At 33.5% G+C, this 17586-nt stretch overlaps 1 protein-coding gene across 4 annotated transcripts in view; it reads left to right on the top strand.

Moving 5' to 3' along the window:
* LOC129954801 (serine-rich adhesin for platelets-like) overlaps positions 1–17586 on the top strand; it is a 117750-nt gene that overhangs the window by 70801 nt on the left and 29363 nt on the right. For all 4 annotated transcript variants that reach the window (XM_056068171.1, XM_056068172.1, XM_056068173.1 and 1 more), the window contains exon 2: positions 5702–9155. In XM_056068171.1, the coding sequence (XP_055924146.1) occupies positions 5732–9155 (3424 nt within the window). In that variant the 5' untranslated portion in view covers positions 5702–5731. The remainder of the gene's footprint in view (positions 1–5701; positions 9156–17586) is intronic.

Here is a 17586-nt window from a genome sequence, read left to right as displayed (position 1 = left end):
TGATTTTATAGGCCATTGACTAGCAACACAATAAAACGCAAGATTTATGGCAAAGTAATGCCGTAAAATTTGCCGCTGATTTTTTATGACCGCGTGTTGCATCAGGTGTGGTGTTACAGAATGGAACAATAAAAAGTAAATATTCATGTAGAAGTAACTATTTCTTTACATTTTCACTATTATATTTCCGTTTCATGTTAGCATTCAATTTTACATGTGCAATTTTAAGATAGGACATAGTTTGTAGGAGGGTTCAAATGTTTAAAAAGAAGAGCAGGAAACATTCGTGTATACTTTTGCTGTGGAGAAATACTATTCTGAAGAACCTTCTTAATGGTAGTCGATATTAAAATTTTAATACTTATTGATAGAATCAGATATTGACTAAAGAATGGAACGATTTTATTCTCGTTTGATATATCATGCAATATGTATCGAAATATTCATGATATGATGCCTTCCAGAAAGTATTAATTAAAAAAAAACTCCTGAACAATCATATTTCGATTTGTATCCTATTGTTTTACTTTCAAATTTATCCAGCTTGAATAAAGAGATATCGTTGTGATCTAGAACAGAACGATCTAGATCTTGATCTTGGTATCTCTATTCCCCTTTGACAATTTTAGGTGGTCTTGTAAGTTTCGTGTTTTTTTTTTTTTTTAGCTGAACTTGCTCGATTCTTGGAAGAATATATCGTTTGGAACGGGGGGGGGAGGGGTTGTATGTTATAGGAGAAAAAAGCAATGAGGACGATGCTTAGATCTTGTATCTATAAAGAAAATAACATCATATTATTATTATTTATGTACGAATTTGCCTTTTCTAGATAGTAAGCTGCATAATCTTAAATATGACCCAAAAAAAATTTTATTATTTTTGTTCTAAAATTTATGAAAATATCTTTTTGAGGATATAATTTTTCTGCAATTATAATTCAAATTCCGGATAGTGCTCCCCATTATTTGAAAGAAATATTATGGCTTCCTTTTTTTTATTCTTTCATTCTGAGGATCAGTCTGTCTAAACGTGGTAGATTGTTTATTAATTCTTTGCACTCGTAAAAGTAATTCGATGCATAATTATTCGCCAAATACAAGCACTTCTTTATTGATCCGTAAAATAAACATATTTATAATTTTTTTTTTAAAGTTCAATTTACCCGAAAACTTATTCTACATCGTCTTGCCACTCTGTAGGTATTTTGAATAATTAAAATTAAATAAATAAATAAATAAAATGTCAAAATGATGCACTGTCTTGAATGGTGAGTGAGAGGCACCATCCGAGGGCAAAAAGTTAGTAAACATCTTTAATAATAAAATTTTAAAAGTTTAATTCCATTAGTTAGAAAAAAATTGAATTGAAAAAAATTTATAAAATTTCCCTAAATAGGAAACTACTCTGTCTAAAAAAATGACATCATTATTGTAATATTTTTAACTGAAGTAACGAATCTAAACGAATATTCGTTTAAGTCTTTTCTAGTTAAAATAATTTTAATCAGTAATAAACGTGCATTGTATCTTCTAAAACTTTTTTAATAGATGTAACACTCCGAATGTAATCTGAGGAATCGTGTTTAGAAACGGTGCATTTAGTGGACATTAATATTTTTTAAACTTTAAATGAAAAGCACCTGGTCATTTAAAATAAAGCGTCGAAGCGAATGAAGAAATGTATGGGTAAGGGCATCTGAAATAACCTGTCTTGTTGCTTTTTGCAACTTAGAGCCGGAAAATGCTGGCATTACTGGGATTTAATTTAATGTGAAATTATCAGAATCACTTCCAAAACTAATACTAAGTTGTTGTTTTGTTTTTTCCCAAGAAAGTTATTCCATCAATAATATGTGCACATAACACAAAGCAGGTAAACTGTAGCGGATGATGATATTTTTGATATTTTTTTTAACTTCCTTCAGTTAGTCTTCGTTGACTGATACAGTCGCATTATGCATATGAATTCTGATTATAAATTGATATGTTCTCAAAAGTATTTCAGATCTTCGACTGCTTTCAATGTTTGCTATGATCTGTAACAGGATATAATTTTTTTTTTTCCCCTCGACAATTCTCATCACCCTCAGGTTATGAATAAATATAATTCTTAATTTTTCTTCTGAAATCACATTATATATATATATATAACAGTGTGTCTCAAAAAACTTGATCGCGGCTTTTATTCCTTAAATATTGATCATAGACATATACTGTAAATTACAAAGTTGTGTAAAAAAAAGGTGCAAAATATTATGAAATCGATTAAAATTTTCAAGGGATTCAACTTTAAAAAAATACAAAATTTAAATATTATATGGACCCCGTACAAAAATAATTCCCAATGAATAAAGTGTGCCCCATACTTTAATAAGGTCATGTACAAAATTTCAGAATTTTATCATGAAAACTATCAAAGATATTTTAAAGCAAATTTGAAGTGTCAATCACAAATTAAAATGCAAATGTTTACATCTTCAGTGCAGATGACGCGACACAGGAATGCATCATAAGGAAATAAAATATGCTTCATATCTGTAGTTTTAAATGCAAATTTTAAAATCTATGCTTCCTGAAAAATACTTTAACATTTTATCGTTCCTTATGTAATCTTTCCTTTAAGTTATTATTTCTACAAATTTTTAATACTTTTGAACCAATAAATAGCAAAATTATTGTTTATTTATTCCATCATTATCATTGAAAAGTGGTTCATCATTAGTCATTATCATCGAAAAGTGGTTTAAGTCAACATTTATGTAGTTTCATATCTTTGAGACTTTTTGTGATAAATTGTTGAAATTTTGTACATGACCATTTTACACTTTTTTTTTTTATACCTTAATTTACAGTATATGTCTATAATCAATATTTAAGGAATAAAAGCCGCGGTCAAGGTTTTTGAGACACCCTGTATATATATATATATATATATATATATATATATATATATAATATAATTATTCAGTGTTTGGATATCTTGTTTAATTGCGAATCTTTGTTACTTCCATACATTGTAATTTCCTGTATGCCTTGTATGATAAATCATGACTTTTCTTTTGTGAAGTCTTATTAAACAGTTTCTATTGCCTCAAATCGTATTTTAAGCTTCTAATGGTATTGCATGCTTTAATAAATCATAAAAATGGTATTGCATGCACATCTGAATAAATCATATATTCGTAAATTACATGTTTGCTAAAATCATTTGCTCCAATCACTTGTTTTTACTTAAGTTTGATATCTGGTACAAAAATGTTGTACGTATACTGCAAAGAAAGCGAAAGAGTTCATACATTTTTTAGCATTCAATTAAAATAAATATTTTGCTATTCAACGTATCAATTCTGAACAATATGTGGTGTATCGAACTCACTGTAAAGAGAGAAAGCTATTTTATACTTATAAATTAATTTATGAGGTTCGCTTCTTAAAATTGTCACCAATGCTCTTGCATGAATTCCCGAAATTCCAAACCAGCTTGAAATACATAAAAATTGATATGGTTAATAAGGATTGTCACCAACCGATTGTATTGCGCATTGAAACGCAAATGAGTTAGGAACGACTTGATGATGTGCTTAGCCGGCAATGTGTTTCTGTAAAACTGCTTTGCCGAGTGACAGAACGAGACAGCTGTTCTGTGCAACTCGACACAACATCCGATGAATAAGGGGGCGCAGGGGGGAGAAAAATAGAACTTCTCTTATGGGTTGACACTCGGCATGTGCAGGGTCAGGGATCGCGACCTAGAAGTTGCAGACGATTTGCCTAGAATTCAGACGATCTTTATAGTATTCTTACTCCCGTTCCCACCCCTGAGCTGAGTGAGAGGTTAGGAATGCTTTTGTGCATCATTCATGCATTTGAAAACGAAATGATGACTTTAGATTGTGAGGGAAAACTTTCAGGTTCTGAGAAATCTTTAGGTGTGTGATATAACCTGGAAAAAAGAGTTATTGACTTAAAAGTGTTGTAGAAGTTTTAAAAATCTCCTAGAGAGAAATCCAAATAAATTAATTTGAAAATATTACATTATACAGGAGTTGTGGATCTTATTCCAATAGTTTCAATACCAGTAGAAATTGTTGCCAGTGAGTTTCCTAAAATGTGATCTTGAAAGGTATGATTTTCTAGATTAGGTAATTGGCCTCTTATTTTTTATTATAAGGACCTTTTGTGCACTTTTTTAACTTGAAATATGGGAATTTTTAAAGAAAATGATGTTTGAGGAATATAGAAATATACTTCATTGTTCTGTATGCAATCTTAAGAAATTAAAGTATTGACTGTAGACTTATTGCAATAAGAATAATAAAAGAGCTCTTATATACATAGTTTGTAATCCTTTATAGCATAGTTATGTATTCTAGAATTACATGATGCCTTTTATTCGTACCATCCTATGATTATGTTGTTATCGTAATAAGATTTTATGCCACAGAAGAGAAAAAAGTGCGTCTTTAGAAATCTGCATGATTATTTATTGATTTTTAAATTGTATAAAACTTTTGAATTTTGTTTGACTAAGATTTTACAAAGTTTTCACAATTTTGCCAAATTTTATGAATAAAACATCGTCTAATGAAAATATTATCTTGTATTATATTAGTTTTGATGAACTATTAAACTAATCTTACCATGAAGAAAAAAATATTTTTAAAAACAAAAATATAAAATCTATTCCGTATAATAAATTCTCCGTTTTGCTTTTTTTTTTAAATCAGTAGCAGATCATTTTCAAAATTTCATTTGTAAAGAGATTTTTTTTTTCTTTTCTTAGAACTCCATTTTTAATATTATTGATTAACCTATCAGTTTAGGGCTCAAGTTTATAATATTTATTATCACCGTATCAGGATTGAAAATCCGTCTTAGAGCGGCCAAATAACCTAGTTCATTTCCTACAATAAAGAGATCGTTCATTATGTATTATGTAGATCAGCGAACGTTGAGTCACACGAAACTTTTGATCGACCTTTGTATTCCCACTTAATCCACTCAAGCAAGTTTAAGATGATAAGTTATGGTGATGATAATTGGTATTAAGGTTACTTGGCTGATAAAATAGTTGCGTTATTTGATGAGTTCCTAAATCAATGCGTACTTAAAATAGATCTAAAATAATGAGGCAGCTCTGTTATCACATAGAGATAGAGCTGCTCTTCTCTCTTGCTTATTAATGCAAAACATTTTGCATTCATTTATATCTTACTTCGAGAAAGTTGGATCGCGATTCCTGACAGTTTCATTCTTAAATGATGCAACTTGAAAATTTTATTACCACAGAAAGCATTCTTTCTGCAACTGCGTAATGCGTAAAGCAAAAGTCAAAATATGTCCGCGCGCAGAACTGAAATTACCAAATTTGCTCATAATCATTTCTTGAAGTGCTCGTTTATAAATATTTTTCTTCCAAATTTTATTTAAATTTTGATTTCATTAAAAAAAATGAATCACACTAACTTTGAAGCATATCGGACGAAAACCTTCTTACATTAATTTAAAATTGAAATAATTATTCTTTTATTTATTACCTGTTTTATAGTATTAAGGAAAATGTATGTACATGGAGGATTATTTGCAATGCAAATGCTAAAAATTTGTTTAAGTGTCCGAAAATCTTTATACACATGTTACAATTCATTGTGTGTGTTATGTATATGATGAAACTCACTATATGTTTTTCTCTCTTTCTGAAGGTTGGCAACTGATCAAGCGATGTTTGTGGCATGGTGATGGAGGCTGCCACCCTGAGCGGTCCTCATCGGAAGTGCGCGGTCGTACCTGTTCAGAAGAGTCTCAGCCTCCCCTCTTACGCGAGGGCTGGTGGTGAAGGCATTGATCACAAGCTCATCTTCGCCGCACTTGAGCAAAAAGAAAGAGTTCGGAGAAAAAGTCGGATATTCGCCCCGCGCAAAGAGAAGTGCGATCGTCCAAGCCACCTATTCTGCCTGCCCATCCCATCCTCTGGTGCGAAGTGCAGAGAGACTTCACTCAGTTCCGATACGTCCTGTTCGTCGCTCGAGTACAAGAAGAGCAGTCCCGTTCTTACCAGAAAAGAAACAGTTCCGAAGCCCAGAAAGGGTGACGCCTCCAACTCTGGAAAGGAGGATACTACCAAATCAGATAAGGAAAGCACATTAAAACCATCCAAACAAGAAACTTCAACATACGAAACTGCCACCACGATTAAATCCGAAAGTAAAACGACGGCAATTTCCAGTCGTACGCATCAAAATGCTATCGACTGGGAAGCCAATCTGTCCCGAACAAAACCGGGAATAAACTCGAATCAGAAAATCTCTGAGAACCGAAAAGATCAGCGCAACTCAATGGACACTTTAAGGTTAACTGTTTGCAGCAGTGACAGCATGGAGAGATCCTCGCGCAGTTCCAGTGACAGTCTTAGTCGCAAGGAAAGAATGATAGCTCTCAAAGCTCGGGTCGAAGCAGCAAGAGAAAAGTACGGGAACACCTCCTCTTCAGAAGAGGAGGCTGAATCCCGTTTAGCTATAACCCGTTATAACAGCGACGGAGTAATCCACAGATCCGTTCGTGATGTGAAGTCAAGGTCCTACCTTCGTGAGAAAAGACTCCGCAGAAGATCACAGGACGAGTTTTCCGTCAAAAAAGTTCAACGAAAGCAGAATTTGAGTCTCTCCATAAATCCTGAAGGGGATGGTATTCGATTAGATTTGGAAAAATCCTCCAGGACTCAATTTTCCAACAACAATTTGGATATCAAGACAGATTTCTGCCCATCGCCGAATTTCCCAGATATGCTTAAGAAGAATTATTTCAGCGATTTTCCTAGCAAGGAAAACGCCATGCATTTCGTGCAAGCCCGGATCCGTCATATCGAGGACGAAGAAAGGAAACGTAGAAGTGGTTCTGATTTTCATGAGAGATTCGGAATTCAGAAAATGCAAAACCATGAAAATTCGGAACTTATGGCTTCTACGGAACTTAGACGCCCGTTTGAAAAACCAAATGAACTGTCCAATACCAAATCAGAAATTAAAACATCGAACTTTGATCTTGCTATGCGCTCGTCGCCCATTCCAAAATCTGCTCCTACTCCACCTCCACGATCTCCTAAATCAATGACTTTTATTAATAAGGCCCTCATACAGCACCAAAACTCTTTGATTCTGAATCAGGAGAACAGTTTGGAACGCAAGAAAGTATTTTTATCCAACGTTCCTGCATTGTCTTATTCTCAAATATTTGAAAAATTTGATTCTAAAATAGATTTATCTTCTGGAGAGGCAAAATTCACGGATTCACCAAATAATACTTCTGAAAAACAAAAAATTAAAGAACTATTCAGTTCAAGAAGAAAAACTTGTGGAAATTTCGATTTCATTGATAATAATATCTTAGATGAATTATGTTCTATAGGTAACTCGGTTTGTTCGACTACTTCAAATCTAACTGCCAACAAAAAATTTTCTTCTGCATTGCAAATCAAGAAAACTGAAAATAAAGGTTATTTTTCAAGCACTGAAACTCCGGGTTTTCCATCTGAAGATGATGCTAGGAATAAAATGTGGAAAAGTAAATGGCAGGAAATTGAACAGAGGAAAGAATATATGTTTAACAGTCTCGAAAACAGAAAAAAGTCTAATTTTCCCTCTTGTGGGAAATGGAGAGCACCACCTAGTAAAACTGAAACTTGCCTTTGCCATTTGTTTCCTGAGAGCAAGTTATCGTGCTCCTGCAAATCTGAGAGCAAACAGATGCATTCAAGTGCATCCGATACTTCCAAGTTGGAGGCTTTCAGTTTGGTGAATCCGAAAGATGTGTCTTCTCTTCCTGTCAGGTATTCGTCTAGCAAACTCAAATTAGATACTAATGCAGCTGGCAATGATTTGACTCTAAAGACAAGTAAAGATCAACAATTAAAATTAATTCATCTAACTCGTGAAAATATTACTAACGGAGAAAGTACCCTCAAAAACGAAAATACTGAAAAACTGTCTGCTGCTGCTAATTTAGATAGTGCTATGGAAGAATTGGAGAATGTGTATCGGAGTTTAAAAATGAGCAGTGATAATCTTTCCGACAGGAACAGCATATCGAATATTTCTTTAAGCGATGATGAAGTTAAATTTCCAAAGCCAAAGAATAAAGATATTTTGGGAATAAACGATTCTCGCTTTCCACGACGATCATCTGTTTGTGAAACAGGCCTTGGCTCAAATAAGAATTTTAATTATCACAAACCAACTATATGTTCTCCACTAAAATACGTGTTGCCTGTCTCGAATGATAAAAATTCAGAAATAAACCAATGTTCTATTGATGAACTCTTTAACGATTTGACACAACAATTAGACCTCGAACAAAAACTTCTAAAAGATCCGAAGGATAATCGGTACCAACAACCAAAACTTTCTCTTCCAGCAAATCGGTTCGACAGCCCTAAACGTTCGAATAAACCTTCACCGCAAGTTAGCCTTCATAAAGAATTTTATGAAAATCTTTGTAAAAACAATCGCGATCAGATCACCAAAAATCATAGTCCACGTGTTTCTGAAAATGGCACCTCTAGTTCTGTCGAACCTCCCGACAAAAAACGGCAGAAAGCAGTGCGTTCACTTTCCGAAAATATATCTTATCTGATGTCTACGGCTCATTTGGATTCAGATGACAAAAAAACAAGTGATAATACTCTTAAAACAATGCAAACAGATCAGCCCTTGCAAAAATGCTACGATCGTATTTTGCCCGATACAACAACAAATTTTGGATCGAAACGAGATACAAATTTCAACCAATCCAGTCTCTCAAATAAATCCGAAGAAAAGTCTCTAAATCTGAAGAGAGATGAGATTCGACATATTCGAGTTTCCATGGATACGAACATTCTCCAATCAGATTCAATAACCTCTTCAAATTCGTTTTCGGACTGCAAACAGTATCCCAGCCTTAGTTCTGCCGTCAGTGCTACGCAATCGAGTGGCAAGTCTGAAATTCCCAAACCCTGTCTTCCAGAACAAAACTATGAATCCAAAGAGAACCTTGACGTCTTAGACGAGACGGGGCTAGAAAAACTCCTGAACAGTCTTCTGGGCGAGGTTCCTGAACGCCAGTCTAGTCTGTCCCAAACGAAGGATCTGGAACCAACAACTCCGCCGCCTGTTGTTCCAGGTGAGATGCGTGTGCTGCAACATTTGGATGTGATTCGACTGAAGCCTGTTCTCAGTTAACCTTCATTTAACAAGTGATGCCATTTTTTTAACCTGTTTGCCTCAATAAAATAATCACTAATAAATGCTTATATATGAGATCGATTTCGCACAGCCGGCTGTAATTTTTCCTGAAGTGTTCTTCATTCATCTTCAATCTTACAGCACCTTCGCTAAACGAAGAAATCTTTATATAAGTGTCAATTCTCATTACTGTATTTCTTGCAATTTAAATTGCTATTTGATTGCATATTCTTAATTGAATAGATTTTTATTCAATCATTAAATTCAACATTAAATACAGAAGCTTGCTTCTTTAATGAATACCTCTTTAAACGGGTGTGAACATTCATTTTTAATTTTGAAGGAAGCATAGGTGATTTCTTTTGTTTTGGAAACTAAATATATTGTCTTTTTAAAAAATCAAAGAAGCATATTTCCTAGGTAACATGCTTGTGAAATCGTTCTTGTCACCTTTTTGGCAAAAATTTGTTTTGTCAAAACATATTTTTCTTTTTAGATAGCTTGATCGATGTTTTGATATATTCATTTTAACCCAGTGTGTGATTTTATTTATGATTAGTATGCATGTGTTTGTTCTCTAATAGCATTATATGCATTTTTAATCGTGGAAATTTGAAAAATATTGCTATGAGTAACTTTTAGAATTTTTACAATAAATGCTTAATCATTCCTTTTAATTATACCACTTTAGTCAAAACCATATGAACTTTTGATAAATTTTCAGTCAATCAAAATATTTGTAACATATTTGCAAAGCATGTTTAATGGTGCCATTTTCAGAAAAAGTTTTGAATTGGACTGAATACTTATCAACTGTAAAAATAGCTTTATAACATGATTCGAACTTTTATTGAGGAGATGTGTGGTAATAGAACTTCTGCATGATTTTTCTGTGATAATGTTTTGTAACCTTCGTAATATGTAATTTATCAATTTAATGTATTTGTGAATCGTCTATCGCATGCATTTTTTTATCAAGATCTTCCTACTTTTTTACTTTTATATTGAACATTGTATATAAAAATAAAATAAAAACAAATTCTTTCTTTTTTGTTTGTTTCTAAATAAGAGTTTAAAAAAATATTATATTCTTAGCAAAATTATTTCAGAAATTTTTTATTGTGATTAAAGTGCTTTTAAAATCTTCGTATAAATTTCGATGTTTGGTGTATATGTATGCTTTAAAAAAAAATTTCTTTTTATGTCTGAATTGTAATGTCTTGATCTAGACTGATCAAATAACGAAGCAGAATTTCCAGTCAATTCTTTATTTTACAGCCCTATATATATATACAAAAGAACAACTTGTTCTATTCTTGGTTAAATAAATAGTTATTTACACCTGAAGTAGGAGACACAACAGTCGAAGTCGAGGGGCTTTCTTGAAATTCAGTAGGTTCTCGGACTCCGAACTCGTGGGCGTAGTCCAACAGTCTCCCTGCAATTCGTTTCTTCCCTCCTCTAAAAAAAAATCTCCGCACTTTATTTCGGCGATAATCTCCGCCTCTTAATTTACATTGGTCATTTGAGCTCTCTTTCGGCCAATCGGAGTTCAGCAATATGCTCTCTCAGTGGCGCCAGTCGGTCGTGGGAAGGTCCTTTGTGTGATGCACCTTTCATAACACGGAACATTTCTGGAACACGGAGTTATCATAGTCCTTTCACAATGAGAAACATTTATCATCCAGATGTTTGGACACCCCTTTCTCTTTGAAGGTACTGCCAATATCTCTTGGACGAGGAATTCCCACATGTGGTCTTTCACTGTAGTCACTAATGAACAGATGCGAGACCACCCAGGTGAAAAGATCCACCATCTGGCTATCTCGAGGAGTTTAGTAAGTAACAGCGACGACACAGTTGGCTGTAAATGTTTTATCAGTACTGGGAAACGGGGAATGTTACAGCCTCATAGAATATGATAGCTATGACTTTAATTATCATGGATTAATTTCACTACCATCTGGCATCAAAAGGCTCATTTAAACTCCTGTTCTAGCAATTCCTTAGTTTCACTTTCCAAGACAGGAAACCCCGTTTTGAGTTAATAAAAATTGTGGCCACGAAGCCAATGGATTTTCTCTATTACTTTGCATTTCTCTAAGATAGTCTTGATTCGAATTCGCTTTAAATACTATTTGAAATTCTGAACCGATAAGCTTTCATTTATTTCTATTAATATTTCAAGACAACCATAAACTTATTTTCTCCTTTAATTTAGAAATGTCGACCAGGATGATGTTCCTTTTTTAAAGCGGCCAGTATATGTCAGCACAGTTGCACAATAACATGAAGTAATTGAATCTTTTTCACTTGAGTCATATATATGAAAAACATGCACCAACGTCCATTCATCAGTCCAGTAAATCATTCACAGCAAAAATCTACTCTTGTGAAAATTTTTAACATCCTAAATGAGTCCTACTAACGACCACAAGATTTCGGCTATTTGGTGGGATTTGCTAGGAGTATTCATGAGAAAGGTCGAGCCCAAAAATGTGGGGAAAGGCGATGACCAGCATTTGTATGTGAAATATATTTATTAAGATTAAAAAGATGCGTGAGCGGTACGTCTTACCGTCTCAGTGTCAAGCTCTCGTCTGCCACTTACGGCGGGAAAGCATCATGTGATCAATGACGCAACATGGCGCCATACAGGATGTGAGATCTGTTAGCAGCTCCCTCATGTATAATGCACGATTAATCCTTTTATAAAATATATGTAATATATCCTTAAAAATGGCATTTCCATTATATTCTTGAAAAAATTGAGAATACATTCTAAGTGGAACTGCGAGAAATTTATCTACACCGACCCATTTTAAATTGCTGAAGTAGCTTCGCACTTAAATTTGAAATTCCCAGAAATGAATTGAAACAATTCCATATTGCAAACATCCTTATTTCTTGATTTCAAAAAATTGTAAATGATCGGAATTTGTTTTGTGTGTGTGTGTGTGTGTGTGTGTGTGTGTGTGTGTGTGTGTGTGTGTGTGTGTGTGTGTGTGTGTGTGTGTGTGTGTGTGTGTGTGTGTGTGTGTGTGTGTGTGTGTGTGTGTGTGTGTGTGTGTGTGTGTGTGTGTGTTTAATCTTTAAAGAATATCAGTTTGTTGTATGAAAGAAAAGAGATGGAAATGGCTCAACGACGATATTTCACGTTTATCGTCTTTTTATTTGTTGAGATATTGAATTCATCTTGTTATTCTTCAAATTTTGTGTGCATGGTTGAATGAACTGATGCTACCTTACATTGAAAACATTTCAAATCTTGATTGGACAAGAATGTTTAACAAAATAGATTCTGTAAATGCAACTTTCTATTAGCAGTTTTAATAATATGCTTAAAAACTCAATCATGGAGTTAAGATTCCTACCCTTTATAGTTAGGATGTATTTCAAAAGAGCTATACCCGGCCTGTCTGTAATTGCCTGGGGTGAACTGAATGTCCTGCATCGTCACGCTAAGAACTATACTCGAATCCTAATGGTCATAACCGGCCCACCCCCTGTACTAGCTATCTTCCCATTATATGGAGGCAGTCAACCCCACAACAAAGAAGCCAGAACTAACCACCTTGCCGAAAGCTTCGTATTTCCTTTTTTAGGAATGCCCCCCGATAGGTGGTTATGATCTATGAGACATTTTTTTATATATCTTGCATTATAAAGTTATAAATAACATGTCTTCATTGTTTAAATATTTCACGTACTATTGGCGAATTTCATTCTTGCATCAAATTACAAAATTTGTATTAAAGTGTCAGTTGCGTTATTTGTTGCAATTCATTTCAAATGTAAAAACTGCCGGAGAATACATCCTTTAAGGATTGAAACAAAAATAAATTCCTAATGCATGATATAATTATTTAATCCATCTGCAGACAATGCAAAGGAAAGACAAAATGAAATTGCTATATTTAAGGAATTATTTCAAAATACGTAGTGATTTAAAAAAATTAAATCTTTGTAGAATTAAATGCGTATTAGCTTCAAAATTTGAATTTTATAGCATATTGCCTTGCAAAGAATACTAAAGGCTTTACAATCAGAAATGTATTAAAAAGAAAGTGCAAGAAATTTATTTGTAAGGAAACTCTAAAAGTCTACAACTGTAGCAACAAAGCAGTTTTCCATCTAAAACAAAATGCTTCTGTATGAAAGTAATTTTAGCCATTCAGTTTTCAAAAAAAAATCCATTTATCGTCTTGTTTGTTATTCTCAGACATTTAATACATGCAGTAAATGCATAGTATCTCAAAAATGTTGATTTTTTTTTTTTTTTTTACTTTTTTTATCAGACGTGTCCAAAATAAGTACAAAATCAGATTATGTTAATGCGATAGTCCTACAATTAATTTTCAAGATGTTGCACTTTTTGAATTTTAATACTTGACAAAATTAGTTCATTAAAGTTACTTCCCTTCTTTATCTAGTATTCAAAAATTGCATACTTGTATCTGTAAAAAGAATTGAACAATTAAAAAGAAAACAATTGAATCGCAAGTGCATCTTTGTAAAGAATTATACCAGCAGAATTCTTATATAGTAGCTAATATAGAAAGAGAAAGCAATTCACAAAGGCATTCTCAAACGCTTTTCCTCCAATTCCAATACATAACTGGGTTCTTCTGATTATATGCTTGTAGATATTTTGAAACTGGTCACCACTGATGTTGCTGCAAGCATCGGTTACGGTTTGTTTCAAGTCAGTAGTTATTTAAGCAGTAGTTCGAAGCTGCGCTCATAAAAAATGTATATCATTAAAAGAGTTGATATCTGCTATCACAAATTTCAAATTATTATGCGAGTAACATTACTTTTTTTAGTCACATAGTATCAATCCAACAGAAAAATATCATGCTCTCTCAAGACTCATATTTCGCAATCACTAACATTTAGAAAAGCGATGATTGTTGATCATCTCAAAATCAAACAAGTTCTAAACTTTTTTTTCTTGAAAAGCCGGTTTGAAAGAATCGCGTGGTTATCAGATTACTCATGCTTCGATATTTAAAAAACGATGTTTGTTTGTTTTTTGTAGTTGTTTTTTAATCTCAAAACCGTTCGAGCTCCAAAATTTTTTTTGCCAGCTAGAAAAATCGAAAATTTAAAAAACTTATATGCCTCTCCTCGCTGTTTTGTGTTGTTTCCTGTTTTCTTCTGTGTGCTTCTTACGACCCTGCCCTTTATTAACCATACAGGAGATTCGGGTACATGGCGGACTTCTAGCCAAGTTGTAACTTTTCGTTGGCAATAAGTCGCCAAATGTGACAACCTTCTTTATCATTTTTTAATAACCCTAAAAGCGAAAAATTGATGCCTGAAAAGTGATAAATCGCCCATTTTTCTGCCTGTGCATTTTAGGCTTCAAAAACCCCAAACCGAAACAACGTCATGTTCTCACATGATAATACAGTCCACAAATATGGTATCTGGTGCAACTTTTCGTTTGTCGTTTCCCGTTCGTTTCGTAACCCGTCTTAATGTCTATAGAAGCTCTACTTTAGTCAGTTTATACCTTCAAGTACACATTCTAATTTAAGGCAGAAGCCACATGGAATCCATAAATATCCCTGAATTCTCAACAAATCAACTCGATAAACTTCCAAAGAGAAAGCGTCATCTGATTGGGTAGCAGAAAACGCATAACGGTGAAAAAGTTGCGACAGACCTTATTCTGACAGTACGGTGTCAACTTAAACGGTGTGTCAAACTTTAACAGTATGAATATTATCAGCCCGGATTTCATGAACGGCACGGTTTTTGTACAACACAGTACGATTTCTCCAAGTTATTGGTGAACTAAGTACACATTATTTCTTGAATTCGTTGCTTTTTGTGTTGTTTCATCAATATGCAGATGTTTAAACTAAGTGTACAAGCTCAAAAGTTCCTAATCTCCTATCACTTTTATTAGATGGTAAGTGGTATTACTGTTAACTTTATGTCTTGGATTGCACCATAATATTTTCTGTATGCGAGGACTTACAGCTCTTTTCTTTAAGTAAAAAAGCTTCAGTTTGCGACTCAAGTATACTTGGCATATTAATTAATTGCAAATCAATTTAAAAATTTTCAAAAAAAAATCTTCATCTTCTATTCAGTAACAATGAATTGCTATACTTCATAGTCTGTTGGCTGATTAGTGCACTTAATTTGTTTTTAAAAATTGTAAGTGTTAATCGACAATTTCGCTTTAAGCACTCAGCACGAAGAAGCCTGAAGATCCCATAGGAAAAGTGCTCTTGCGGATGAAAATGCTCAGTTACATATCACAAAGATAAAGAATGATAAGTGGGTGGGAGTCTTGAAAACTTAGTTTTAGCTGTAGTGAATATAGTAAAATTATTGAATGAGCTGCATTGTTTCTTTCCACCAAATATAGTTGCCAGCCATAATGTAAGTTTATTCTCATAAGTAATGGCGGATTCAAGCATCTTGAGGCCCCAAGCAGTGCATATTTTCAGATCCATCCTTTAATAAGATAGTCACTTTAACCAAGTTTATTTTCTTTTAATATTTATTGTATTAATTGTATAAATATATTTTGTATATACCTATGATTTTTTACTTTTGACAAAATCTAGAGATTGAATTTTTAGATGTGTATGATACATTCTCACTGTATACTCCGTATACGAAAAAAAAAAAAAAAAAAAACTGAGTTTTTTTAGTTTACAGTTTTTCGGAAGAAAAGAAATGACCACTTGTAATTTTTTTCCAGGGTTTATATAAAATTCACCAAACAAAGATCTATTTTTCTCTTTGTTACTTTTTCGTATACAAAAAAAAAAAAAAAATACTGCAGTCGTCAAAAAAAAAAAAAAAAAAAGAATCGAATCAAGATTTTGTTGAATCTCCGTTTTTCAGAACTCCCCTAGTATGAAAATACAGTTTTGGAATTATGTATTTTGTCTGTCTATGAACTCGATAACTCAAAAACTCTTTGAGCTAATTGGATTAAATTTGGTATGTGGTCTTTCCATCACCTTTCTGATTTCTGTTAACTTTTTAACTAAATCCATTTACAAGAAATCTGGCTTGCCGAATATAAGTAAACACAATATTTTCAAAATACAAAGAGATATATGGATTAAATTTGGCACACAGATTAAACATCTAAAATGTAGATCCGATCTAAATCTAACAGAGGGTGGGCATCTGTGAATCTGTACATTCGCTTTTATGTAAACGTGATACTCAGATAAATGAAATTTAGTATATGGTTTTAATATTTAAAATGTAGTCAACATCCTAATGAAATTCTGAATCAAATCAAAGGTATGACTGGCAGTTTACTTCACATTCTCATGCATGGAATCGTGATAACTCGAAAACGCTAAGATTTAAAAAATTGAAATATGATGTGTGATCTTATTAATAAAATTGTATTATTTGTTGAATTTTGATTTCATTCGATTTTAAAATCCAAAATATATGTGCAGTTTTCTTTAGTACACTACAAAACCCAAAACTCTGAAGTGCGGGACTCTGAAAATAAAAATCTGAATACTCCTCATGTTCACTGTCTTGCCAGAGATGCATGATTTTATGCGGGTCCGGAAGAAGAAGAACATCTTTATTATAGAAATACCGGGACAACTTCAGCTGGTTCATGAATAAAATCTGCTTAGGTTGTTTGAGCATCTGATGATATTAGTTGTTCTGCGCTATATCTTTCTCTAGTACGATGTAGTAGACCGCGTTCACCTGTAGTAAGGTTTTATCGTCAGAACCGGAGGCCAATCTTAGGTTCTAGATCCGATTCCACCGAAGAACCATCTTGTAAGCGGGTCTGGTGCAGGTTAAATCCGTCGGGGCCAAGCGCCTTCCCGATGGTGTGGTGTGGAAGCTTGGAGAGGGGGTGCCAGCTTGGGTGTCATCCTCGTCATCTGACCGCGGTTCAAAATGACGAGGTCCGTCCCAAATTAACCCTAGTGTTGCTTCGAAACGGGACGCTAATAAAACTAAAACTAAAAATGTACGACGTAGTAGCGCACGACGCGTCACACTTTCGTTACACTGTTGCACTATTATGTGAGTATTTTAAAAATTCATTCCAAACTATCATCGTATTGTTCAATTTTTTCTCCATACTAGTCAATAGACTTGGAAATGTATTTTTCATTTTCTGATGTCTTCATTTAGTAAAAGTTATCGGCTAAAGAAGAAGGGGGGGGGGAGTAGGAACAAAAGCTAATAATCTGTAGAAGGAGATTTATAGAAGCATATTCTTATGTTTCATTCTATAGAATATCACTATTCTGTATATAAATCTATTTCTCTACAGTCTTTTATTACAGACATAAAATTGCATTTTCACCTCCATTACGAAATCTCATCAGAAAACCATAAATACTCCGTGAAAA

Source organism: Argiope bruennichi, chromosome 2, assembly GCF_947563725.1.
Source record: "Argiope bruennichi chromosome 2, qqArgBrue1.1, whole genome shotgun sequence".
Taxonomy (NCBI): Eukaryota; Metazoa; Arthropoda; class Arachnida; order Araneae; family Araneidae; genus Argiope; species Argiope bruennichi.
The sequence above is the reverse complement of the archived record's forward strand: the minus strand, read 5'-3'. Positions and strand labels throughout refer to the sequence as shown.